Source organism: Bos taurus, chromosome 8 (genome assembly GCF_002263795.3).
Source record: "Bos taurus isolate L1 Dominette 01449 registration number 42190680 breed Hereford chromosome 8, ARS-UCD2.0, whole genome shotgun sequence".
NCBI lineage: Eukaryota > Metazoa > Chordata > Mammalia > Artiodactyla > Bovidae > Bos > Bos taurus.
In genome coordinates, this window is record NC_037335.1 from 110,049,039 (window position 1) to 110,072,972 (window position 23,934).

At 39.4% G+C, this 23,934-nt stretch overlaps 1 protein-coding gene across 1 annotated transcript in view; it reads right to left on the reverse strand.

Annotated features, from left to right (window-relative positions):
* Positions 1-23,934, reverse strand: part of MEGF9 (multiple EGF like domains 9) — an 80,662-nt gene that overhangs the window by 19,573 nt on the left and 37,155 nt on the right. Inside the window, exon 2 of the mRNA XM_003586445.5 lies at positions 22,020-22,221. Coding sequence (XP_003586493.2) covers positions 22,020-22,221 — 202 coding nt within the window. The remainder of the gene's footprint in view (positions 1-22,019; positions 22,222-23,934) is intronic.

The following is a 23,934-nucleotide window of genomic DNA, read 5'->3' on the forward strand; positions in this document are numbered from 1 at the left end:
TTGTTGCTTAACATCTCGTCATAGATGATCTTAACGCAGAAATAGTGTCAGCTAGATTCTAGTTGCTATACATACTGAGTGATTTTTATTTTGAATTATAAGTTGAGCAACTTCATGACTATTAATTCAATTAGCATGCTAATAACACTAATCATTTCTGACAATTTAATTCTCTGTACTTGGATAGTTTAGAATAAATGATAAAGGAACCATGGAGAGTTCAAGTGCCTGGCCCTCCAACATCTTTGTTTACGCACAGCACTGGGTACAGCGCCGGCACTGCTGCTGCACCTCGTCCCCAGATCATCCACAGCTGCCCGGCACCCAAACTGCCCGGTCTGATGAGGAGAAGAAAACCACCCAGGTCTCACTCAGTCTAGCTTTTGGTTGAAAAATATAAAAACAAGGACTCTAATGAATGTGCTAGAAACTCAATATGATTTTCTACTTTAGGCCAGTGCTGTATTAACACAATTCTGGCAATTAACCGGAATTCCCAGCTAAGTGAATATGACTGTAATGAGGACCTCTATTCATTTCTGTATTAAACCCAAATAAACATGCTTGATTGTCAACTCCAAAAAAAGGACTAAAAATCTAAAGTAAGAAAACTATTTTATTTAGTGTCCCGTTTCTTCTTATTAACCTGTTTTCTTTTCTTAGATGTGCATTACATCAGTGATATCACCTCTTTCCAATCAGCGAAACTAAAACTTTTGTTTCACTTTTCAAGTCTTCTCTCTCGACTCCATGCTCTTCCAGTCACTCATGCAAATTCAATATACCACCAGTTTTGGTCAGATTTTCTTCCAAATTATCTCTTGTTATTTATTCTATAGTCATCTCTCTTACAATATCTTTCCTCTTCTTCAACTCTTAAAAATTCTCCTATGTTCAGGTTCATCTTTTCCCATGACTTCTCCCTGAGTGGTCAGCAGAGATCTTTTGGCCTCCTGACAGAACATTCTCTATACTGTACACTTTATTCCTAATTATGGATTTTGCTACCTTCTTTCATATATGTAACTCTAGTTAGACTGTTAAAGGCCTAAAGCAAAGGCCATATCATGCAGCCTTTTTTCAAGTTATCTTCAAGATGTAGAGTCGAACATAACTGGGCAATGAACACTTTCAAGCCAAGCATGAGCAGAGGAATAGTGTGCTCTAACAGTCTTCGTCATACTTGTTACTGGGTAAGTTTGCAGAGCTCAGGGGCACCATCCTAGCCAGCTTGCTGTCTTCAGAGTCCAGTATAGTGCCTTGCTTGTTGCAGACCATTAATAGATGCTTGATAAACAAATGCTCAACACACAAACTGAATTTTAGAGTTAAGCACTGGGAGGGAAAAAGGAAAACGAAAGGCTGCACTAATGACCAGGACTCTCAAAACAGCTAAAGTACTTTTCCCTTTTTTCCAACAGTGTGACTCTTCTATACACGCTCATTCTGGACATCAAATTTTTAGAATTCAATCAGTAGAGTTCCGGCACCAGTCATATTGGACGGGAGCCAATATAATGTAGAACTGCATCTCAATATAATTATTTTAGAGACTCAGCTCCTAATAATGAGCCCCTAGTACTCTTGCCTGGAAAATCCCATGGATGGAGGAGCCTGGTGGGCTGCAGTCCATGGGGTCGCTAAGAGTCAGACACGACTGAGCGACTTCACTTTCACCTTTCATTTTCATGCACTGGAGAAGGAAATGGCAACCCACTCCAGTGTTCTTGCCTAGAGAACCCCAGGGATGGCGGAGCCTGGCGGGCTGCCGTCTATGGGGTCGCACAGAGTCGGACACGACTGAAGCGACTTAGCAGCAGCAGCAGCATGGGGATGTTCATTCTACTTCAGGAGCCTAAGCTAAAATTGTTAATACTTACACAGCTCTTACACATATCAGTTAAAGTAATCCCCTACTGCTTCCCATACTCCTATTTCTGTAATAAAAATAGAAGTTCTAAATTTGAGCATTATTGGAACTTTGGGTCAAAATTTGCAGAATGGGACTAAAGTAACTTTCAGCTGTGTGGATTCTACTTGTAGTATACAAACCTAAGATTTTCTTTTTTTTTTAATTCAGATGTGCCTCTCTGTTTATCAGCATGCCCTGGGCTAAATAACGAGGCTTTTGTCTTCTATCCTAAAAAAAACTATTTTGAGCAGTTATAGTTGAAATTCACTTCTCTCTCCCACTTAACTCATGGTTCTTTGCAATATCCCAGGGTGTGCCAAAAAGGAGCAGAAAAATAGTTCTACATGGTATATTTTTAGGGCTTTACTCAAAGCCAGTCAAGAAAGGAAAGAAACCCATGCTTATGTAAATAATAAATACTTAACATATCTTAAAGCCTTATATCCTGAGAAGTTACCTATCAAACTCTGTATTTCTACCTTAAAGCTGCTTAATATATTGGGTTATGCAATTTCTTGACTAACAAATTTACAGAAAATGTAAAACGGAAACATCTGAAAGAAGTGGTGATGATGATAAAAACAGTAAGTAATCATTTATTTGGGGCCTATGTCAATAAATACATATTCTTTCTAATCTTCAAAGGAACTCTACAAGGTGGCAGTCATAACCCTCATTTTACTACTGAGGGAATTCAAAGGGTTAAAGTTACTGTCCACACCTAATAAAGGCAGGTTTATTTATACGAAGGCAGACTTTCCCACTATGCTACCTACCCTCCCTCAGTTTAACTCTAAATTTGTATAATAAATTTGCCTGCCAAATAATCTGATATCCACTTGGGTATCAAGCTTTATTCTGTAGATTCCAAGCACCACAATTCACCATTTATTTAGGTTCTTGACCTCAGTGAGCTGTTTCTGCCTTGCCCAGAATAAACCCAGTCTCTCTTCTCATTGCCAGTAAGTTTCAGATCTCCCTTAAATCTGAGAGTTTTTTCTGCTTGAAGACACTGCAGCCTAGCAAAGTCCCAAGGTTCTCAGAGACACAACCCAGATTTTGATGTATTTGTTGTTATTTAGTCACTCAGTTGTATCCGACTCTTTGTGACCCCATGGACTATAGCATATCATTCCCGCTCTTCACTATCTCCCGAAATCTGCTCCAACTTATGCCCATTGCATCAGTGACACCACCAACCACCCCATCCTCTGTCGCCACCTCTCCTCTTTCCCTCAGTCTATCCCAGCATCAGGGTCTTTCCAAAGGAGTCAGCTCTTTGCATCAGGTGGCCAAAGTATTGGAGCTTCAGCTTCAGCATCAGTCCTTCAATGAGTATTCAGGGTTGATTTCCTTTAGGGTTAACTTGAATCTCCCTGCTGTCCAAGGGACTCTCAAGAGCCTTCTCCAGCACCACAGTTGAAAAGCATCAATTTTTTGGTGCTCAGCCTTCTTTATGGTCCAACTTTCACATCCACACATGACTACTGGAAAAACCATAGCTTTGACTACACAGACTTTGTCAGAAAAGTAATGTCTCTGCTTTGCAATACACTATCTAGATTTGTCATAGCTTTTCTTCCAAGGAGCAAGCATCTTTTAATATGGCTGCAGCCTGCGTCCACAGTGATTTTAGTTAATCTTAATTGAAGTCTGCATCGATCAGACTAGAGAAGATGATTTTTAAAACTGTAATAGAAATTTACATTTCCAAGCATGTCTCTCAAGTAACTCTGCAAAAGAGAAAACAACTGGGAAAAAAAAAAAAACCCTACCTACATACATATACACAGTCTTACATAAAAATACCCTGAGGTACTTAAAGATCTAGCAAAGTAAACCTGTATTCATCAAATATGAAGTTCAGGATTATCTTATGACTCAACAAGAAGGAACCAGTCAACTGCTAAGTCTCACTATACTATCAGAAAATTATGAAGGATATAATGTACCTTTTGGAGACTGGCTAATAATACTTCATTAGCCAGTTTCTAAGCCTTTAAAAATGTTAATCAAAATATGTTTGCTCCCCATTTCTCTATAGATATTAGATTATTTGGTAAAGAGAAGGATACACAGCTACTTAATGACAGTGTCTGATCAATTCACCATCTATAAGAAAAAGGTATTACCTTGGAATACCCAATCCCCTAATAATATCTCATAAGCATAATATAGCCAATGCTCCCAAAGTAGTCGCTATTCCTATAAGTGAACTTTCCCTTCATAATTCTGCTCTAGGCACTCAGAAGACTGATTTAAGCAGGCATCTTTCTCCCTGGAGAATATGCTCCTCAGTTCTTGATTTTTTCTTTTTAAAGTGACTTGATGAATCTTGATAAGGCAATTGACTAGTCTAGATACCATGCATCACTTTTCTCGGGTAGATTTTAAAACAAGAGAGGAGGTGCTTTTTTCTCTCTCTCTTTTTAAAAAAATACAGGCTGAAGTAGGGAGATGTGGTCGTGAGCCTGCAACCAGCAGTGCCTGCCCACCATGTTCCTCATGGCCCACGGCCAACTTCTGCACATATAAGAATTAAATCACTCAGCAAATATAAGGCTTTCCCTGTATGACTTCTTTTATAGAAGAAAGCCTTTACAACACCCCCTTTCATGGTCTCCCTCTGTTAAAGACTGTTGAATGCTTTTTGAAGCAAAGGTCAATGATATAAATGCAATGAAATTTCAAAAAAAGAAAAAGCCAAAAAAAAAAGTCCTGTTAATAGACCACTTATGCTTATCCACAGATTTAAAATGAAGGAAGCAGACTCACATCTTCATATCTGGAGAATAAGGGCACAGAACTGGATTTTGAAAAGTTAGAAATCTATACTGCTGACATCAACTAACCAAGAATTTAAGACGGAATTTCCTCATCTGGCATCACTTTTTATAGACACGAGTTACTTGCTAGTAAAGAACTGATTGGGGTTTCTCAAGTGGTGCTAGTTAAAGAACCCGCAGGCCAAAGTAGGAGACGTAAAGACATGGGTTTAAACCGTGGGTCAGGAAGATCCCCTGGACGAGGAAATGGCAACCCAATCGCCCACTATTCTAGTCTGGAGAATTCCATGGACAGAGGCACCTGGTGAACTACAGTCCACAGGGATGCAGAGAGTCAGACACAACTAAAGTAACTTAGTACCATCGGCACAAAGAGTTAATGAAGTACGGATAGCTATACTAGAAAGGTGAACGTGGAATCATTTATAAAGGAAGCACAAACACTGTGGAACTAAGCTACACTGAATATAGCCAAGTATATACTATGCATCTTAAACTATCCCAGACAGAATGAGCAGATTTTCTTATGGTGTCAGTGCTTAGCATAGATTTTATCACATTCACAGGTGTGAACAACTATTATAAACACTGAAAAAAATCTCTCTCAAAATGTAAACAAAGAATGTATTTTCTGACATGAAGTGATTCATTTTTCAAAAGAAAATTCAAATATACTATATACTATGTACTATATCATCTCAAGATATAGTACATATTTATGTCACACAAGTACTAGCCAAACTATCATTTTAAGGGTTCTGTTTTGTTTAAGATGAGTGGGTGGAGAATCCTCAGAATTTCCAATATTTTACTAGGGTAGGAAGGGTGGGACACAGGAAGGGAGGTATCAGAGTCTATGGAAAACTCATAGCCTGAGGAGACACAGAGAGCTTGGTTGAAATTCCAGCTCTGCTAGTAACTAGCTACGACTGAGTACTTATTCTGTCTTGGATTCAGTATTCTCATTTGTAAAACGAAGATAATTAGACCAAACTCTGTAGAGTTATTGTGAGGATTAAAGATCACATATGCAGGGTACTTAGCACAGTGTTTGGCACATAATCAATACTTAAAACAATGAAAGAACGATGAAGATGAAGACAATGGGTCCTAAATCTTTAATTTTTTTCTGTGAATTGTGAAGAAAATCAGTTAGAATCTCGAGTAGGCAAAGACAGACAAGTTTGTTTATGTTTAAAATTCTGTTAACAAACCTAGAAAAATGACAAGACTTTATGGGGTAACTACTAGTTTGCAGCCAAAATGTGGCTCGGAAAAGAGAGAACATTATGAACACATGGTAGAAACAGTTTTTGGAAAGAAAACTTAAAAATTGAGAATCAGCAAAATCCTATATTAGGTGGGACCAAAGCCAGAGAGGCCTGATATGCTTCTGTATCAGCCAGCTAAATTGATCTAATTTTTTCTAAATTGCCAAATGTCTTGATGTTTTTTATATTATCAAAAACATGATCTATTTTCTTCCTAAGATTTATAAGTTATAACTTACATGATGGCACACCTTTAGATACCATGTCATCAGTAAGCAGTCACAGAGTCACTACAGAGACCTGGCTCTAATTAGGGGAAATCAATGTATTCAGAAGCCCTGCTTTTTCTCCTTCCTCCTTTTTCAAACAGCTTCCATGTGGCACTCTGACATGGAAAGAACAAGAAACAGAGACAGATAAACAATTAAGTGTATTAATTTTCTTCTTCTGCCTCTTTCAATAACTAAAAGCAATTTAGTTTAGAAAGAGACTTAAACTGTTAGTCAAAATAGAATCTGAAATTAAGAGGAAATTTCTTACTGTAAGCTCTCCCAATATATTAAAAGTAGTATTAAAAGGCAGCTAGTGAAAGTTTTTCTAACCAGAAAAAGCTTCTACATGGGAAAATAAACAAAATGAAAAGTTAATTAACAATCCTTAATTTCATGTTTGACTCGCGGTTTGTAAAGGTAATGAAAAAACCTTTCTATGAAAGAAACTCAATAATTTGGCAAAAGACAATTTGCATTTAGTGTTCCTCTGTCTTTCTACAATCATGGAAAATACTATTATGCGATGACCAAAGCTTCTTTTCTGGAAGAAAGAAAAAAGATAGCTTTATTGTTGAAAACATTGGGCTATTATGCTAAACATTCCTTATTTTTTTGAGGGCAAATAGTCTAAAATATTTTTAGAGGAAATTCATATTCAGGCAGAAATTCTTAATACTCAAAAAGGGCATTGCCTAAGTGTAAAAATATTTCTGATAGCTGATCTTACCAAAATCAAATTTAAAAGTTTATTTGAAAAGTCAGAAGTAAAACTTAATGGCAAAAAAAATAAAAGTATCATATTTCCAGAGCCACAACTTGGGAAAGCAAACTTAAACTAAGAAAGTTATTTCTTATTTCCTTCATTTTTTTAAAATGGAAGAAATACAGCCATAGGAATTCTCAAACCCACACAATTACTCCATTATTTGATGGAGATTTCTGCATCTCAAAAGCCATTTTGAAAAGAGAAAAAGCATGAAGTCCCAGTGTCATGTTCTTGAAAAGATTATGCTTCTCACATGTGTTAACATTTGTAGTCTTTTGTAACCATTGTAAAAGGTTTGCTTAGTAAAAGGACGATTATTAATACTTAATTTGTGTACATGCTGTGTTCTAAAAATTACTTGTAGTTCTTAGAATTTAGAACTCATTTTCTCACAGCATAAGTGGTAGTTTAGTTTCCAGATGAGCAAACAAAAACCTGTTTAGCTCAAAATGTTGATATTAACCGTTCTGAGGACCAAGTCCTCTATACCTAACTAAGCCTTTGAGTTCCGAGCCCTCTAAGGAGTGCAGTGGTCAGGGGACAGTATGCATCTTAACCCCTACTATAGGCTTATAAAGAAAGTGCATAGAGCAATATTTATCTATGCACGACTTAATTCTGTTCTTTTGTTGTTGTTCTTACAATATTATGTTCATTAGCCTCAGTTTTGTCACTTTCTTGCTGTTTGATTACTGGGCAAGTTAAATTTCCACATCTGAAAAATAATAATCCTTGTTTCAAAAATGGTCTCAGTTTACATATTTAAGTGTCTTCCAAATTTTAGTAGCTCCTTAAATGGTAAAATAATAATATTCTCAATACCCCCAATTGTTAGAAAATAGTAATATGAATGACTTATTTCTCAAGGTCACACAGCCAGAGGGTAATCAGAATTACAGCCTAAGTTTCCCGCCTACAAACAAAATGCTTTTCTCCTATATTCTAGGTTACTTCTATACACATATGAAAGCAATTTAGAAGGATTTAATGTGCTCATCTTCATAGATTTGCAAAACTCCTAGAAGAAGCTTTTTGTGTCTATCTTCTGCTGGCTTGGTCATCAGTCATTTAAATATCTCCAATTGAATGAGACTTTAAAATAATTGCCCAAGAAATGAGATATTTCTTCCAATCTGTCTCAGCACGATTCCAAGACTTGGGAGCGCTAGTTTCCTATTTGTATCCAGCACTGTTTGCAAATGCCCGATTTCAGCCAGTTTCCTTGCAAAGCTTTCTTTTACCCCCTAGCAAGTTTATTGTTATAACTTTGGAAAGTACTTCAATTTTCATTCTTAAATTATTAAATTTTTTATTCATTCAAAAGTAGACAAATTTAAAGATAATACAACTGAAAGAACAATACATTCAAAACTTTGATATCTACTAGGGAGACATTTGAAGCCCCTTATGTAGCCCTCCTCAACTGCATCCCCTTCTCTTACCACAGAAGCAATTAAGTTTTGATCATTCTCGAGCTTTTTAAGAATTTTAACATCTCTATGCGTGTGTGCATGCTAAATCACTTCAGTCGTGTCCGTCTCTTTGTGACCCTGTGGACTGTAGCCCGCCAGGCTCTCTGTCTATGGGATTCTCCAGGCAAGAACACTGGAGTGGGTTGCCGTATCCTCCTCCAGGGGATCTTCCCAACCCAGGGATCGAACCCACATCTCTTATGTCTCCCGTATTGGCAGGTGGGTTCTTTACCACTAGGGCCATCTGGGAAACCCTACCATCTCTATATGTATTACTAAATCATTTATCACATAGTTTTGCCTGCTCTTAAACTTTATTAATAGAAACAATTATGTACTCTCCAATTCACTTTTTTCTTGATCCATAGAATATTATGCTTTGAAATTCATCACAGTAAACTGTTATAGCTATAGTCATTCATTTTTCTCTGCTGTACTGTATTTCATCACATAAATATAATCCTATTTATTTATTCACTCTTCTAAACACATGGGCTGTTTTCATTTGTTATTTTGGATACCAAAGGCTTCTGTGAGCCTTCTTATATGTCCCTTCTGTACACAACAGCATGCATTTCTCTAGGGTACTTACCAAGGAATGGTACTGCAAGGTCATTGAGTTTGTGCATGATCAACTTTACTAGGCAATACCTGTTTTCCAAAAATAAGTACTAGCTCTCAACGAAAATGTTATTTTGCTTAACCTCAATATCCTGACTCTGCTAAAAGGGCCCCTTTAATGGACACAGTCCTCATATAAACAAAGAACAGAGGCTAGAAGGCCTTCTGGTTTTCTCCTACATGCTGCTTCCCTGGTGGCTCAGAGGTTAAAGCATCTGCCTGTAATGTGGGAGACCTGGGTTCTGATCGCTGGGTTGGGAAGATCCCCTGGAGAAGGAAATGGCAACCCATTTCTCTGGACAATCCCATAGACGCAGGAGACTGGTGGGCTACAGTCCACAGGGTCGCAAAGAGTCGGACATGACTGAGTGACTTAATTTTCTTTCACTTTTCTCCTACATATAAGTTGATATTAGGTTTTAGGGGGCAATATTGTCCACTAGATCAATGGTGCTCAAATCTAAGCATGCATCTGGAAGGCTGCTCGGCCCTGTCCCAGGATTTTGGATCCAATAGGTCTAGGGTTGGCCCCAGGAATTTTCATTTCTAATTCCTAGGTTATGCTGATACTGGTCTGGAAACCCTACTTAGAGAACCCCTGCACTAGGTTAATAAGATTATTCTTATTTTACTACCTATTAATACTTTTAATACTCCTAGCCCTGACTGGTAAAGCTGCTTAATTTCTACTTCTAGGCTTAGTGCTGAACCCGTTATTTGGTATCATTTCCGACATAAGCAATCAACCTCAGTGATCTGCCTGTCATTAAGTTCCATTCGCTTACTGGCTCAGTTAACCTCAGACCCCTTTATTCTCAATGACTGAATTACAATTATTATCTGAATAGATGAATTACAACTAATTTCTCAAGGCCTGGCTCTGGGTCCTAGTTGCTCTGTCTGCCTACTTTTCACCTCAGTGGTTAGGTCCGTGACACTTGTTTTCAGATCTCCAACATGTCAAATGCCTGCCAGCAAGTCAGGTGGACACAGCTTTGATATCCATTAATGTGCTAATTTCTGCCTTTCTAATGAGTCTTTATAGATATGGATTCTCTACAGATACTCTCATTATTTCAAATTGTTTCCTTCTATGCAATATCTGGGCTTCTGAGGTGGCTCAGTGGTAAAGAATCAGCCTGTCAGTGCAGGAGACAGAGGAGATGTGAGTTTGATCCCTGGGTCAGAAAGATCCCCTGGAGTAGGAAATGGCAACCTGCTTCGGTGTTCTTGCCTGGAAAATTCCATGGACAGAGGATCCTGATGGGCTATAGTCCATGGGGTCTCAAAGAGTCAGGCACAACTGCGTGATGGAGCACACACGCACGCATGAAATATTTATCTTCACAGTGCCCAGATGTAACTTCTATTAATAGCTTTATGTCTCTATGGGCCAGTTCTTAGGCGGATGAGTCATGCTAACCCACACCCAGCTCTGCACTTCTACTGAGACACTGCCATATCTAATCTTGCTCATTCTACTTTAGGGGACATTTCTATACAGTGGGGAAAGCCTTGAAGAAAGACCTAGACTCAAATCTATTAGTTAGGCCATACGGCTGAGAAACTTAGCCTCCAAGAGCAAGATAGCTACACTGTTCTGAGAAATCAGAGACATTATATGCATAAAGCATCAAGCATCGAGGTTTAACAGTGTTCATTAGGTGTTCATTTCCTTCTGGTCCTCCTACTGAATTACGTAATTTCCTTAGGTGAACAGCTTAGTCCAGAAAGCTAAAACTATTTCCCTGCAAAAGCCTTTCAAACATCTATAATATCTGTTTTATTGGACATCCTATTTAACTGTAGAACTCTTTAAAAAAAATCAACTCAAGACCAAGAAAAATATAAATTAAAGAGATGGCGTTGTAGTGTAGTGTATGTGTCAGGAATGGGCAGAAGAGACGAAGGGATTCTGTTACGGATAACATAAGCCGTATTTTCATCACTGCTTTTGGCAATGGGAGAAGAACATCCATGTTCTTCCTGTATAGTATTCAGAAAATTCCTTAAACTCGATGGTATCTCAGATCTCTTTGAGAATCTACTGAATGCTGCAGATCTTCTCCACAGAAAAATGCCCAGATCACCATTGCATTTCGTGTACTTCCCCATCTTAGGTTAAGAACTCCTGACCAAACCCAGAACTGCATGCCATGGAAGTTTAATGCAACAGAAAGAACATGGGATACGGTGTCGGAAGACCCTGCAATGACTCCTTCTCACTGTGGTAATTAATAGATATCCAGCTTTGGGCTTCTCTTGGAACTTTCAAATACTACTTTTCATCTATAATTTGGTGGATAAATAATTGTTACCTACCCCTCAGGGTTGTTGTTAGAATGAAATGAGAAAATGTACAGGAGAAAAGAATATTGTTTGTAAATGACTTTATTCCCCAGAAACCTACTAAGTTTCTAAACATAGGAACAAACTCGAAAATCTCAAATTATTGAAATTCATGGAATATATCATACCAGAGAATTAACTTAATAAATAAAATAGCATGGTAGTGACTTTAATAATAATGAGATTTTATGGGACGAATTTTAAACTAGTCGCGTACACTCTGAATGTCAAAATAATCGTGGCTGAAGCGCTCATACTCCTTTTTAAAGGAGATCTACAGAGGCTTCGAGTCCACATCTCTCTCTCTGTGACTGAGGAATTTAGATATTTTTAGTGGAAATCAAATCAAAGAGAAAAAAAGATGAGTAGTCCCATATTTCTTTCTACCCTATAGGAAACATATTTCTTGCTATGAAAAAAAAATGATCTGAGATGGAAAAAGTCATGCTGATTCAATTTTTCTTCAGGGGACACAGGAAGAAACGCCTTCTCTTCGGGAACAAGGGTCCTACTATTTCAGCCCAAGTCTACTTAAGAAGCTCTTCTTTTAAAACTTTAGAGAAAAAAAAATACATTTAAAACATTAAAATAGGCTATGAATTTGATTGTATATTCTAACCAGAAGGTCATACATCTAAAATGGAAGATTTTCACAATAAGTTTCTTTCCTTATCCTGATTCTTCTTCTGAACCTAAAGGCTAAGAACTGTCACCAGGACCAATTCCTCCCTCATAATAAGACAGTAATACTATCCATATTCCCTTGATGGACTGTTCCAAATAACTATTCTATTAACTTTTTATTTTGAAATAATAGTAAAGAAAAGTTGTAAAGGTAGCACAGAGGGCGCCCGTGTACTATTTATCCTCCTGTGAACTTCTCATGTAACCCTGGTGTATTCATAAAAACTGAAAAAGAACTTTGCTATATTGCTACTAACTATGGATTTTGTCAGATTCTCCTAATTTTTATGCCAAGGTTCTTTTCCTGTTCCAGGGTCCAGTCCAGGACATCACCTTACATTGCTCATCCCCCAGCCTCTTCCAATCTGATCGTGTCTTGGTCTTCCCTCATCTTTTACTACCTCGAAGCTTTTGAAGAGCACCAGTCAGGCATTTTGTAAAATGTCCCTCAACTTGGATTTGTCTGTTGTCTTGTCAGGATTAGACTGAGGTTATGAATTTGGGGTAAGGATATCACAGAAGTAACATGCCCTCCTCCTTTTATCATATCAGGGAGGACAGGATACTCACATGACTTACCACTAACAGTATTATCTTTGCCACTCAAACGGTAACTTTTCGTGCTAGGAGTCTGTCTGTACAGTAGCTAAACTAGGATGGTCACTATGCTTATCTGGAAAAGCAGCAGAGGCTCAGCCACACAAACAAGGCCCAGGGACTCCTGAAGGCAGTGCAGTCAGACAGGTGTCAGTGCAGTCAGACAGGTGTCGGCTGCAGCCCTGTTCTGACACTTACCAGTTGCCTGTTAGGGGGCAAATTACTCAAGTCTCAGTTTCTTCATCTGTAAAATGAGAATAATTCCACTTCAGTCAGCTGTTGTTTATCTTTACAAGATAGTACATATAAAGCACTTAGCTTGGCACATAGTAAACAGTCAATAAATGTTAATGCTGTACATTCTGGGGCTGATGGTTGTAGTAATAATGTGACTCAGTGGTAGAAGGATCTGCCTACCAATGTAGGAGATCCCTGGGTTGGGTAGATCCCCTGGAGTAGGAAATGGCATCCCACTTCAGTATTCTTAACTGGGAAATTCCATGGACAGAGGAACCTGTTGGGCTACATGCAGTCCATGGGGTCGCAAAGAGTTGGACCCGACTGAGCGACTGAACAACGATAATGTCAGTAGTATTTCCCAAGTTGTGTTGTGTGCTAGTTTCATCTCAGAAAGAAGTCAAAGTACAGCCCAGAAAAATACTTCATGTTTGTAAGATTTTTTAACTTTTTAAGTATAGCAAAATGTCCTATCAGAGAGATGTTGAACTAGAGATTAAATACGCGCATTTTTTCTCCTTTGCAAGAGAAGTTTGCAACTGCTTTGCCATGTGGGCAGGGGTTATTTGCTGGAAAATAACTTTCAAGCAGATCCTACTGGTGGGAGAAGAATCATTTAAGTTACGGTTCCCTTAGTAAGTTTAGAGTGAACAAGTCCCACTGTCTGAGAGAGGTGTTTAACAAGACCTTTTGTATTGGGGAAGGAGGGATATTTGGGATTTGTTAGGTAAAAGATGCTACAAAATGTCCTCAACCAGTACTCTTGGAACTGGCTTGTACACTAGATGGAACTGCACATATACACTAAAGGAGTCAATTGCTAAATTTCTGTAACTTTAGAGCCCCAGTTTAGAGCATCATTGAAGGAACTGGGAACCAAGGGAGTGGGTTCATCTTCCCTCAGATAACTGTTGCTGCCAATTATCCTGGTCCAGGAAAATCAACCGCCAGTAGTGATCGAGCATCACTGATCACATCAGGTTGAGGGCCAGGCCTCAACCCCAAATTCAATATATGAGTGAGAAACAACAACATCAGTGAACTGATCAGAATCACGTCCAGCTGATACTCAGCATTAGAGGAGGACTAACTCCTCGAGCTACTGGAAAGCTAGTAAGCAATTGTTGGGGAATGGACTGACTCAAAAAGAGGACACTGGGTTTGTGCTACTGAGGCATATGAGCGTCAGAGTAATTAACTGGAAACTAAAGGAGGCATGCCTACATTTGAACCCTGTTTGTGGAAAGTCTGACAGTTACATAAGCGCTCAACTTCCCCATATCTATTATATTTGCCACCGCCACAGAGCTCTCTATAAAGATGAATAGTTTTTAAAAATCTTCACAGGTACAGGCCCTTGGGTTTATTTCTAGCGACACAGAAAGAACATGGGTGTGGGGACACTGCTTGGCACTCAGCAGCAAGGCTTGTGGGGATAAAGACCCCATGGGACGCAGCGGGTGGCGGCAGCTACAGGAGCAGAGGAGAGGCAGCGGGCGACAAAGGAAGAGCGGTGAGCACACGGGTACGGACCGAGGAAGGAACCCTGGGACTGAGCAATTCGCTAAATTCAACTTGGAAACACAAACTGCCTCTCGATTTGTGTACATGCATTAAAGCACAGAGCCATAAACTTTCTAGACGACTATGCACAGAAACAGCGCTCTCCTTGGGCGATCGCCATTCTCACTACTCTCCTTCCTCTCCGTCGTCGTCGCCCCGGTCTCCCTAGCTTTCACCCTGCCTTGGCTCTCCGCCTGCTTACAGCCATCCATTCTACCACTGCTGGCATGCACGGCTGGTCTTTCATTTGCTTAAAAAGTGCTTTGTGAATAAAATCCAAATCGCGCGTCTGGCCCTTAACGCATCTGTCCCATCTGGGACCTGACCCCGGCAGGGCTTGCCAGATGTATCTCCTCTGTCCCGACTCCCCCTTCACCTTACATCCTGTGTAAGCACATCTCTGAGATGTTCATCTTGCTGCTTCCTGCTCTGTAGCATTCTTTTGCACCTTTTCCACTTCCGTATGTCTAAATCCTTTCCTTCCTTCAAAACTGAGGTCAAAAGCTATCTCCTCGATGACATCATCTCTGATTTTTCCAGCTATAAGTGACATCTCCCAGTTTCTTAATCTCCTTAACATTTTATCTTTCTATTTTATGATGTGGGTCAGTTTTTACTTTGTACTATAACTATATATATATAAATATATACTTGTGGTTGTTGTACTCTGTACTATGATTATATATATATATATAAATATATATTTGTGGTTGTTCTACTTTGTACTATTATTATATATATATATATATATAAATATATTACATATATATTTGTGGTTGCTGTTTAGTTGCTCAGTCATGTCCGACTCTGTGAGACCCCATGGACTGTTAACCTGCCAGGTTCCTCTGTCCATGGGATTCTCCAGGCAAGAGTATCAGAGTAGGTTGCCATTGCCTTCTCCAGGGGATCTTCCCAACCCAGGAATTGAACCTGTGTCTCTTGAGTCTCCTGCCTTGGCAGGCAGATTCTTCACTGAGCCACCAGGGAAGCCTGTGTCTTTATAACCTTACCAGGCCAGAAGCTCCGTTTGTTTTCCCATTGTCTTATTTACTTCCCACAAGGTCTATGAAAGTACCCTGTACATAATTTGTTAAACAAATAAACACTTTGGTACCAAATACAAATAAACTTGTTAAACAAATAAATACTTTGGTACCAAATGGTTCATACATTTATATGAACTTGATTATTCATATTAATATTATTAGCATGTACATAACTATAGACCTGGGGGAGTTTCTCAGAAGAAGCAAAATAATAGTCTTTTAGTATTATAAATAATAAAACTTAAATTTTTTCTTTAAAAAATTTCCAACTGACCTAAAAGTGACTTAATAAAATGAAACAAGTAGTAGAGTCTGCAATACGGTTTAGGGAAAATTACACGTTTGATCAACAGCAACTACATCAATTCACTGTGACATGTTATGTTAATGTTCACAAGGGTCACCAATAGCTGGGAGGAAAAAACATTTTCTTTTGTTTTTTTTTTTTTTCCCGTTTGTTTGACTACAGATGATATTTAGTTAATAATTAGAAGACCAGGAGGGCAGACCATACTCTGTATTGAAAGGAGGATTTAAGACAAAAACACACTGAATAACACAGAGCTTTCCAAGCTGTAACAGACATGCATTATTTACACTAAAACCTCAATGCACTCAGTGCCTTTGCTGAATAAGCCCCGGTCTGGCCATTTATTAACATTCAAATTTTAGTCTAATCGGTTTTACCATGAACTTTACATGATTTATTTTCTAAGACATAAACCATTTGGCACTGTAGAAACATTTCCTGAAACAAACGAGCCATGACAGGATAAAGCCTGACATCAGTTACCTGCTTCTGACCACGATGGCTACCTTTTAAAATTCTACCTTCAAGGAAAGAAACACTGAAGTATACCAGAAAAAGGTGATGTAAACTAAAGATTGGTATAATTTCAAGAAAAATAATTGGGGTAAAGAGTAAAGTTATTTTAAAATAAAATTAAACCTACGAAGCTTTGTTTTCCTTACAATATGCTAGTTTATAAGGTTTCTTGAGCTTGGCACCTAATATGTGCACAACTGTCTCCCAGTCATCTCTATCTGAACATCCCATAGAAAATGAACACGCTAAAGCCTAAGGTCAGAAAGAAACATGGAAGTCATCTCTCTCTCTCACTCCATAAATAAAATCAACCACCCAGTTCTGTGGATTTTTCTTGCGTACACTGGTTCCCTCCTCTCCAGCACCACTGCCAACGCCACTGGCTTAGATCAGCCTTTTAACTCTTCTTGCTTGAACAGTTACACAATAGCCTTCTCCCAGATCTCTCTGCCTGAGCTCACTCTCTCCATCCAGCAGACTTCTGAAAGAGTAAGTATTCTAGAGAGCAAATCCAATGTTACTACACACTCAGCAGTCTTCAGCGGACAGGCTAATTGACGCGGCATTTCAGGCCCTCGGTGGTCCAGCCCTATTTCTTCTCCAACTGTTCACTCACCACGTGTTCACTGTGTCCACCTTGTACCAGGCACGACTCCAGGTGTTAGACACACAGCAGGAAGCAGAGAGACACAACTCCCATCTCTTCAAACCTCCCTCTCTGCCTCCAGTGTTCCTGCTTCAGCAAACAGTGAGCCCCTTGCAGTCTACTAAAGATGGCTTGTTCTTTCACATAAACGTCTACTCATCATTCAAATTTTAATTTAAATGTAATCTCCTCTCTCGAGACCTCCTGAATCTCCTGTGTGCTTTATAAATGCTATTTTGTTTATATTTCTATCTTTCCATTTCAAGCTCCATGAGCATAGGAATAATATCTTTTGATATACAGTTGGCAAATGCAATCTCTATTAAATGAAATGTGTGGATAAAATGACAAAGGCTTCCTCAGTTTTAAATTATTTCTGGTGATGAAATAACGTTTCTATGTCCCAGAATTATAGGAAAAGTAATAAATAAGAGTTTACACAAGCAACTGTTACTCCTGGTTATTACACAACAGGTGATTTTCAGAGCCCCATATGAATATGAGTCTTGGAGATTTTGTCATCTTTCTATTTGACATTTATTTCAGCATAAGTTTATTTCATGAGTAAAGTTTTGTCTTCTGCCCTGCGGCATATTCCCATAATTAAAAATGCAAAGTAGTAAATATTTCAACACACACCACACAGCAGCCACCACAGGTTTTACGGGAAAGGATATTACACAACAGAACTTCATCATCTCATAGAGGCAGTTTTAAAATGATGCACCTGGTACACTAACCTACTACAGACACATTAAAAAATCTCAAATCTGTAGATGACTGTCTACATATAAGTCAACCCTGACAACATTCTAAGGCTATATTAACAGTCAGGCTCTCACTAGGTATACTCCTTTACTGAGATAAAATGCTATCTGATTTCTCCATTTATTAAATTCAATATATCTAAATGTAAATCAGGAAAATATTAGAAATGCATTCCAAAAGCAGAAATGAAAAGATACTGTTGACTAACTCTTTCCCAGTTAAACAGGTTGGAACAGCAGTGGTGATGTGCGGGGCGGCCATCTGTCAGTACATAAAGGACCTTGTGTTTGCACACAAAGACATTGCTCAACCCACATCTGGTTCCTGCAGCCAAACTCTACCCTCACTGGGGCAACTCCCACTGAAATATATGGGCATAAGGAACAGGCAAATGAATTTTTTAAAAGCCAGCTGTTGATTCATGAACACTAGATACGTGAATCAGGATAGAACTGAGTGCACTTTTCTCCTTTCATTTCTTTTTAAAAAGAGAACAAGGAGGCCATGACAGAATTTGCATTGGTATTTGCATTGGTATTGCAAACTTTCCTGGTGGCTCAGACAGTAAAGCCTCTGCCTATAATGCAGGAGACCCAGGTTCAGTCCCTGGGTTGGGAAGATCCCCTGGAAGAGGAAATGACAACCTGTTCCAGTATCCTTGCCTGGAGAATCCCATGGACAGGGACAGCAGTCCATGGGGTCGCAAAGAGTTGGACACAACTGAGCGACTTCACTTCACTTCACTTCTAGCAGATCAGATTTCTCATCCTGTATAACCTTAGGAAATCCTCCTGAATTTTGTCTCTTGCCTTCCCAAACCATAATCTGTAAGGCACAACTCAGTTCCTAGCTCATCTGGGAATCCTTTCTCCTTATTACTTCTGCTTGTTTCCTACTCTAACCTGTTCTATTTAGAAATTTAGCATATATTTATAAACTTTCGCTAATGTTCTCAATGTCTCCTAAGCTAAAACTGGGATTACTCTTTCCCGATAGAGTTATTTATATAGCATGAATTATATAATCAGAAGAAATTCCTATAGGGACTTCCCTGGTCATCCAAGGGTTAAGAATTCACCCTGCAATGTGGGAGATGTGGGTTTGATCTGTGATTGGGGAACTAAGATCCCACACACCGCAGAGCAACTAAGCCTGAGCCACAACTGAGCCTACAGCTCTAGAGCCCACATGCAAAAACCAGGGAGTCTGTGTGCCACAACAAAAGGTCCCACGTGCCGCAACTGAGACCCAATGCAGCCAAATGAATAAATATGTTTTAAAAAGACATTCCTATAAAACATCAAGTAGTGGGCACGACTGCATCAAAGTTTCTCATAATACACACTCACTTTGCTCAATATTGAGATTTTGAAAAGTGCTGTACCAACACAGTAGATAGGAATACACACTCTAGGTTCAGATTGCATACATTTCATTTCCAACTCTTATTTACTGGCTACTATGGAAAAGAACCTGATGCTGGGAAAGATCGAAGGCAGGAGAAGGGGATGACGGAGGACGAGACGGTTGGATGGCATCACTGACTCAATGGACATGAGTTTGAGCAAGCTCCAGGAGATGGTGAAGGACAGGGAAGCCTGGTGTGCTGCAGCCCATGGGGTCTCAAGGAGTCCGACACGACTAAGCGACTGAACTGAACTGATGTTGTAAGTTAGGCAAAGTACCTAACTTGTAGCTCTTTTCCTGTACAAATGAGAATAATAATAATAGTGCCTAGCTGATATGGTTGCTGCAAGGATTACATGAATTACTACATGCAAAGGGCCCAGGATCATACCTAGTGTGTCTGCAATTAATTTTTACTACTATTATTTTAAACTGAAAATTTTAAAAAGCATTAATAGGTTTCTCCACGAAAATGGAAGAAAATAAGCTAAACTTCTTTTTCTTTCGCAGTGAACAATTTCTTCTTTAGACTACCAACAGAAACAGATACTTCAGTCCCTACTCATACGCAAACTTGGTGACTTAGTCCCCTCTTCTGTGAGTCAACAATTCTATTCCTCACTTAAAAAAAAACATATTCAACGACTGGAGTGTTACTGAGCTGAATCTACGTGCCAGTTACAGTGTAAATGGGTGTACACACACAACTTAATTCTCACAAAAATTCTTCATGTTATATGCATTAATCCTACTTTACAGATGAAAACACTGAGGTGAGGTGAAATAAAAGATTATACAGTTATTAAGTGGCTGAATCAAGAATGGACTCAAAGTCTACTAATTTCAGACTCCATCTCCTTTCCGCCAAATGTCACACTACTTGCCTACAATTCCTTTTCCGCTTAAGCCACCCACATATACCTTAAAGCAGAACAGAACATAGAGGTGCTTCCTCAGGGATCACCCATGTGGTCTTGCTGAAGTGCACAGTCCTGCAACCTCCTGTTTCTGTTCCTCTAGTCTCATGCCCATGTAACTTCCTTTCTGGTGGGAAGACGTGAGATGCTTAGGGCTGGATTTAGAGCTCCCATGCCTTCCTTCTAATGACTTACAGGTTTTCAAATGACTTTTGGGATGCAGTGCTTGCTCTGACAAATTACCTGACATTCTGAAATAATAATGTTTTAAAATTTTAAATTAAGTATTAGTCTGCACTAACTCATAGAAAAGAATTATGGATTTATCTAAAAACTTTAATAAGCTTATTCTTGGGGACTAACACAATCAAGAAATAAGACAAGTAAAAGAAATAAAGATTGGAAGGAAGATGGAGGAAAACTTCTTGGAAGAGAGGGCAAGAAACAGAGAGGCCCGTGCATTTTTTAAATTAATTTATTTATTTTAATTGGAGGATGAATACTTAACAACATTGTGATGGTTTTTGCCATACATTGTCATGACTCGGCCAATGCGTCATTAGGACTATCTATAGACACTGAAAAATCATCCAGAACCGTGACAGGCATAGGGTCAGGGAGGTGTCAGTGAGCCAGAAGGGAAGGCATTCTAGAAGCAGCAGTGAGAGACAAGGAAGACACTCCAGCTCCAGGTCTAGAGACAAGAGAAGCAGGAGAGTGAGGACAGCCACTACTTGTAAGGGCTGCAGGAGAAGCAAGGCCTTTCCTTAGAAGACTAAGGAAAAGACTAAGGAAAGGGAATGGAAAATCAACATACTTCGCCATTATGCAGATAATAAAAAATCATGTGCTACTCATTTCTAAAAGACCTCTAAGGATGACAGAACCTGTCAAGTACACATAAAAGACAGTTCACATAGAAGAGGTAAGAATAATATCTTCTACCTGCCTAGCATCATCCATTACTGAAAATCAGATATTCTGCATAAATGCTAACAAGGAAGCCATTTTCCAATGTTTTAAGTGAAAAAACTTACAATGCATTACATGTTAACACAAAACTACCAACCAACTTCCTAAATTGCAATTAAAACACAGAAAAGCACCCATATGGCTTCCCCTGTAGCTCAGTGGTAAAGAAACCGCCTACCAGTGCAAGAGACATGGGTTCAAGCCCCAGGTTGGAGAAGGAAATGGCACCCCAGTCCAGAATTCTTGCCTGGAGAATACCATGGACAAGAGGAGCCTGGCGGGCTACAGTCCATTGGGTCACAAAGAGTTGGACATGACTGAGCACCCAACACTCATTTTCACTGGAAGGGCCTAGAAGTTATTGCTTCCAGAAAGCAGGCTACATTCTCAATACTTTTGCTCCATGAAAGTCAGAAAACTACTGGTGGCTCAGGCAAAGACTCCGCCGGCAGAGCGGGAGACCTGGGCTGGATCCCTGGGTCGGGAAGATCCCCTGGAGGAGGCCACGGCAGCCCACTCCAGTATCCTGGCCTGGAGAGTCCCCATGGACAGAGGGGCCTGGGGGGCTGCAGTCCGTGGGGTTGCAGAGAGTCGGGCACGACTGAACTTAGTTAAGCACCGCACCTTACAAAGCAAAACTGGTTACCCAAGTAATCTGAAGAACTAAATCAGTAAATCAGAAGCTTTTTAAAAAAATAATTCTATTGTAGTATAGTTAATTTACAATGTTGTGTCAATAGAACCTTTTAAATCTAGACATTAAATATAATGTGGACCCCAAGTCAAAATGATAACAAAGAATATGAAATGTTTGATGACTCTATGCCAGTCTGGTCCTTGAGAGCAGGGGCCGCCTTCTGAGTGTGATAAAACAAAGTTAATTTTACCTTCAATCTCTGCTGCTTACCTGCTGCAGACTGTGCTGAGGGCTCCACGTGGATTACAGTCACAGGGCAGACAGCGCCCGGAAGTACCATTCAGGTAAAAACCCTCCGTGCAGGTTTCACAGCGAAGACCCTGATAACCCGGCTGACACTCACACTGCCCTGTGGTCTGGTTGCAGCGATTCACACCCAGGCTTCCAACCGCAGAGCAGTTACACACATACTCTGCAAAGAGAAGAGAGAAAAAGATATTATCAATCAAGAGTTAATGCTTTCTTAATAAACTCTTTTACTTTTCTTGGTAAACATTCATGATAATTTTGTAAGGATGGGTAGAATAAATTCTAGTACAAATTCACTTTCTATCCTATTTAGTTTGTTTAAATAGGGAATTATGGGCTTCCCTGGTGGCTCAGTGGTAAAGAACCTGCCTGCCAATGCAGGAGACACAGGTTTTATCCCTGGATTGGAAAGATCTCCTGGTGAAGGAAATGGCAACCCACTCCAGTATTTTTGCCTGGAGAATTCCATGGACAGAGGAGCCTGGCAGGCTACAGTCCATGGGTGGCAAAGAGAGGAACACAACCTTGCGACTGAGCACAGCACAAATTGGGAATCATACACAGCAAAGCACATAAACTAGTAATAAAACTAACATTCTCCATTTCCTTTTCAATACTCTTCTAAGCCTCTTACGCCACACTCCAAAGTGTGCATGGATCTATATACATTAGTTTCACTCGATTAGACCTCTCCAAAGGCAGGGCCTCTGCTTATCTACATGGAACTGAGAGCACATACTGGAAATGACAATATGCTAAATAATAAACAGTCCCATTGTACAGCAGCAGAAGCCTATGGCTCGGATGGTTGACTAGTAACTTAAACAGGTCAGACAGGATTATGCTACAGCTGGAACCATGAACAAAATATTCTTCCCAGGAAGAAATTAATGGAGAATTTAAACTTTAATATGAGGAAATTATGAACAATAAATCCCAGATGAGAATGTCTACAGGGGCATCCTGATCAGTGGGTTAAAATCAAATAACAATTTGAAATCTTTCCCAAATTAAAAGATTTAGAAAATAAACATTGTCTTTAGGTATATTTCAAACAGTTTTTGAATGAAAATATTTAGAACTAGTTGGCTTTAGCTTTTTAATGCACATTCATTTAAAGGTCAGTTAGGATTGACTTCTGCTCTTACTTATATTCATTGTCTTTGGGATGTTTTTGTAACTGTTTCCTGTACAGTGTTATGGACCTCCATCCACAGAAACAGTGACAGATTCTATTTTCTTGGGCTCCAAAATCACTGCAAACGGTGATTGCAGACATGAAATTAAAGACACTTGCTTCTTGGAAGGAAAGCTATGACAAACCTAGAGAGCGTATTAAAAAGCAGAGACATCACTTTGCCGACAAAGGTCCATGTAGTCAAAGCTATGGTTTTTTCAGTAGTCATGTATGGATGTGAGAATTGGACCATAAAGAAGGTTGAGTGCCGAAAAACTGATGCTTTCAAATTGTGGTGCTGGAGAAGACTCTAGAGTCCCTTGGACTGCAAGGAGATCAAATCAGTCGATCCAAAAGGATATAAACACTGAATTTCATTGGAAGGACTAATGATGAAGCTGAAGCTCCAATACTTTGGCCACCTGATGCAAAGAGCTGACTCACTGGAAAAGACTCTGATGCTGGGAAAGATTGAGGGCAGGAGAAGGGGAAAACCGAGGATGAGATGGCTGGATGGCACTGTCAACTCAATTGACATGAGTCTGGGCAAACTCTAGGAGATGGTGAAAGACAGGGAAGCCTGGTGTGCTACAGTCCATAGGGTTGCAAAGGTTGGACACAACTTAGCGACTGAGCAACAACAAATACTCATTTTATTAAGAAGAAAGTATTTTCAACACAGTTTGACAAAATATCAAC